Source organism: Lycium barbarum, chromosome 2 (genome assembly GCF_019175385.1).
Source record: "Lycium barbarum isolate Lr01 chromosome 2, ASM1917538v2, whole genome shotgun sequence".
Lineage (NCBI taxonomy): Eukaryota > Viridiplantae > Streptophyta > Magnoliopsida > Solanales > Solanaceae > Lycium > Lycium barbarum.
In genome coordinates, this window is record NC_083338.1 from 47715920 (window position 1) to 47719454 (window position 3535).

Below are 3535 nucleotides of genomic sequence, written 5' to 3' on the forward strand. Positions count from 1 at the left end.
AACAACGCATGCCCTAAAGATGATTTCCCGCTTCCCATTCCAGAATTGATGATTGATTCTACCACTGGTTACGAGGCGATGTCTTTCATGGATGGTTCATCCGGCTATAACCAAATTCGGATGGCACCAAAAGATGAAGAGCTTACTGCATTTCGTACACCCAAGGGTATTTATTGTTACAAAGTGATGCCTTTTGGTTTAAAAAATGCTGGTGCAACATATCAAAGGGCTATGCAGAATATCTTTGATGATTTGCTCCACAAAAATGTTGAATGTTATGTGGATGACTTGGTGGTAAAATCAAGAAAGAGGAGCGACCACTTGCAAGACCTGAGAATGGTGTTCGAGCGACTCCGGAGATATCAACTTCGAATGAATCCATTGAAATTTGCCTTTGGAGTTACTTCTGGAAAATTCCTTGGTTTCATTGTTCGACATCGAGGAATCAAAATTGATCAAGCCAAAGTTGATGCGATTCTGAAAATGCCCGAGCCTCGGAATATTCATGAGTTAAAAAGACTGCAAGGGAAGCTAGCTTATATTAGGAGATTCATTTCGAATTTAGCTGGGAGGTGTCAACCATTCAGTCGTCTCATGAAGAAAGGCGCCCCTTTCAAGTGGGACGAAGCATATACTAATGCCTTCGAGAATATCAAGTCATATTTAATGAAGCCTCCAGTTCTAGTAGCCCCTGTACCTGGAAAACCATTGATACTGTACATTTCAGCACAAGAAAGGTCGGTTGGAGCGTTGTTGGCCCAAGAGAATAGCGAAGGGAAAGAAAATTCTCTTTACTACTTGAGCAGAATGATGACACCTAATGAGCTGAATTACGCACCAATTGAAAAGTTGTGTTTGGCTCTAGTCTTCTGGATTCAAAAGCTGAAGCACTACTTTCAAGCTCATAGTGTTAACCTCATTTCCAGAGCAAATCCCATCAAGTTTGTGATGTCAAAACCAGTCCTCAGTGATCGACTGGCAAGGTGGTACCTCCAGTTTCAACAATTTGAGATTACATACATCCCTCAAAAGGCTGTAAAAGGACAGGCATTGGCAGACTTCCTAGCAGATCACCCGATACCTGATGACTGGGAGCTAACTGATGAACTTCCCGATGAAGATGAAATGGTCGTTGAAATTCAGTCTCTGTGGAAAATGTACTTTGATGGTGCTGCACAACGTGATGGAGCTGGTGCTGGTATGGTGTTTGTTACTCCCGCAGGGAGAAGTTCTACCATACTCCTTTACTTTGACACAACGTTGCTCCAGCAACGTTGCTGAATATCAAGCACTAATACTTGGACTTGAAATGGCCGTCGACATGAAGCAGTTGCAGTTGCAAGTCTTTGGTGACTCTCAGTTAGTGATCAATCAACTCTTGGGAAGCTACTAAGTCAAGAAGCCTGAATTACTCCCCTATCATGGTTATGCTCAGAAATTGATAGGATGGCTTGGTGATGTGACTCTTCAGCATGTTCCTAGGAGAGAAAATAAGAAAGTCGATGATTTAGCTGCTCTAGCTTCAGCGCTTACTCTGCCAGATCAAACACAAGTGACTATCTGTCAAAAATGGGTAGTACCTCCGTCAAATGAGGATGAAGGCGCGGAAAGTGAGCTTGAGCATCTCGTAGCTGTTTCTGAAGCTGCAAAGGAAGACTGGCGACAACCCATCATTGACTACTTAAGTTATAGGATACTGCCAGAAGACTCAAGAAGAAGAACTGAGATTCGTCGTCGTGCACCTCGATTCCTTTACTACAAGGATACCTTATATAGAAGATCTTTTGAGGGGATACTCTTGCGATGTTTGGGGGAGGATGAAGCAGTCCAAGCTTTGCAAGAAGCACATTCAGGAGTATGTGGATCGCATCAATCTGGACCAAAGCTCCACTTCCACATAAAAAGGATGGGATATTATTGGCCAACGATGGTGAAAGATTGCTTGGACTATGCTCGAAGATGCAAGGCTTGTCATTTTCATGCGAATTTTATACATCAGCCGCCCGAAGCATTACGCCCGACCATCGCATCTTGGCCATTTGAAGCTTCGGGGTTGGATGTCGTTGGTCCGTTGCCGAAATCTTCTGGTGGACATTTGTACATCTTGGCTGCAACTGATTACTTCTCAAAATGGGCCGAAGCTGTCGCTCTTAAAGAAGTGAAGAAGGAGAATGTTGCGAACTTCATCCGAGTAAACATCATCTACCGCTTCGGCATTCCTCGTTACATAATAACGGACAATGGCAAGCCATTTGATAACAAATTGATGAACAAGATTTGTGATCTCTTCGGCTTCAAGCAGCGTAAATCTTCTATGTATCATGCTGCCGCCAACGGTTTAGCTGAAGCTTTCAATAAGACTTTGTGTAACTTGTTGAAGAAGGTTGTCTCCAAGTCCAAAAGGGATTGGCATGAACGAATGGAAGAAGCCTTGTGGGCATATAGGACAACTTACCGCACGCCAACGCAAGCAACCCCATACTCGCTTGCTTATGGAGTTGAAGCAGTCCTACCACTTGAGCGCCAAATACCTTCTTTACGACTTGCTATTCAAGAAGGGCTCACCGAAGAGGAAAATGCTCGGTTGCATCTTGCAGAGTTAGAAGCACTTGATGAGAAAAGGTTAGAGGCTCAACAAAATCTTGAATGTTATCAAGCTCGTCTATCTCGTGCCTTCAACAAAAAGGTTCGCTTGAGTTCCTTCCAATTAGGAGATCAAGTCCTTGCAGTAAGAAGACCCATTATCGTTTCCCATAAGTCTGGGGGCAAATTCACCTCAAAATGGGATGGACCATATGTCGTACAAGAAGCATATTCAAGTGGCGCTTACAAGCTTGTTGATGCGGATGGCCTGAGGATCGGTCCTATCAACGCAAAGTTCCTGAAGAAGTACTATCCTTAAAATAAGATGACGCTCCTTAAGGCACGAGCATAAACTGCATGCCAACTCCTGGCCCGCAAGAGTATAAACTGTGCACGGCCCAAGAAAATGTCCGCTAGGTTGAAAATCTCGCAAGAGACGGCCTAGGCAAAAGTTAGGACACACACACAAAAAAAAAAACTCATTTTTTCTGAACTACGGAATGACTTGATCCTCTTCATCGAGGTACGTAGGCCGCTTAGAGTTTTATTCTAGGCTCAGTCTCATGAGCTAAAAAAATACATCATTCTATGTGTTGTTCAAGTGAAGTATGATAAAGTGAACTCCGCCTGACCATGCACATGTAGATCATATATACAAGCATCCTTTCATTGAAATTCGAACCTTCACCAAATTTTAATGGTTCAATGGGGGAAAATCTCCATTTCCATGGATTTCTCCAACGGGATAACTGTAATCACTTTTCAAGTTGAAGTCTAAAAATACGGCAAGCCTTCAAGTTGAAGTTTCAAATCCACCATGTCTGCAAGTTGAAATCTTAAAATTTAGCAAGTCTGCGGGCTGAAAGTCTCAAATCTACCAAGTATGCAATTTGAAGTCTTCAATTCCTCTGAATCTTTAAGTTGATGTTTCAAATCTACCACATCTGCAAGT

At 42.9% G+C, this 3535-nt stretch overlaps 1 protein-coding gene across 1 annotated transcript; it reads left to right on the forward strand.

The window, feature by feature from the left end:
• The first annotated feature begins 483 nt into the window (after positions 1-483).
• Positions 484-2902, forward strand: LOC132628548 (uncharacterized). Its single transcript, XM_060344324.1, has 4 exons — positions 484-1205; positions 1270-1349; positions 1446-1966; positions 2303-2902. The coding sequence occupies exons 1-4, from the start codon at positions 484-486 to the stop codon at positions 2900-2902; spliced, it is 1923 nt and encodes a 640-aa protein (XP_060200307.1).
• Positions 2903-3535: the final 633 nt, after the last annotated feature.

Bases quoted from the DNA above. Each gene is read 5' to 3' on its own strand.
- LOC132628548 (XM_060344324.1), top strand. From the start codon at position 484: ATGCCCGAGCCTCGGAATATTCATGAGTTAAAAAGACTGCAAGGGAAG. The intron at 1,206-1,269 runs GTTTGTTACTCC...ACGTTGCTCCAG, and splicing joins GGAGCTGGTGCTGGTATGGT to CAACGTTGCTGAATATCAAG. The intron at 1,967-2,302 runs GCTTGTCATTTT...GGCTTCAAGCAG, and splicing joins ACTATGCTCGAAGATGCAAG to CGTAAATCTTCTATGTATCA.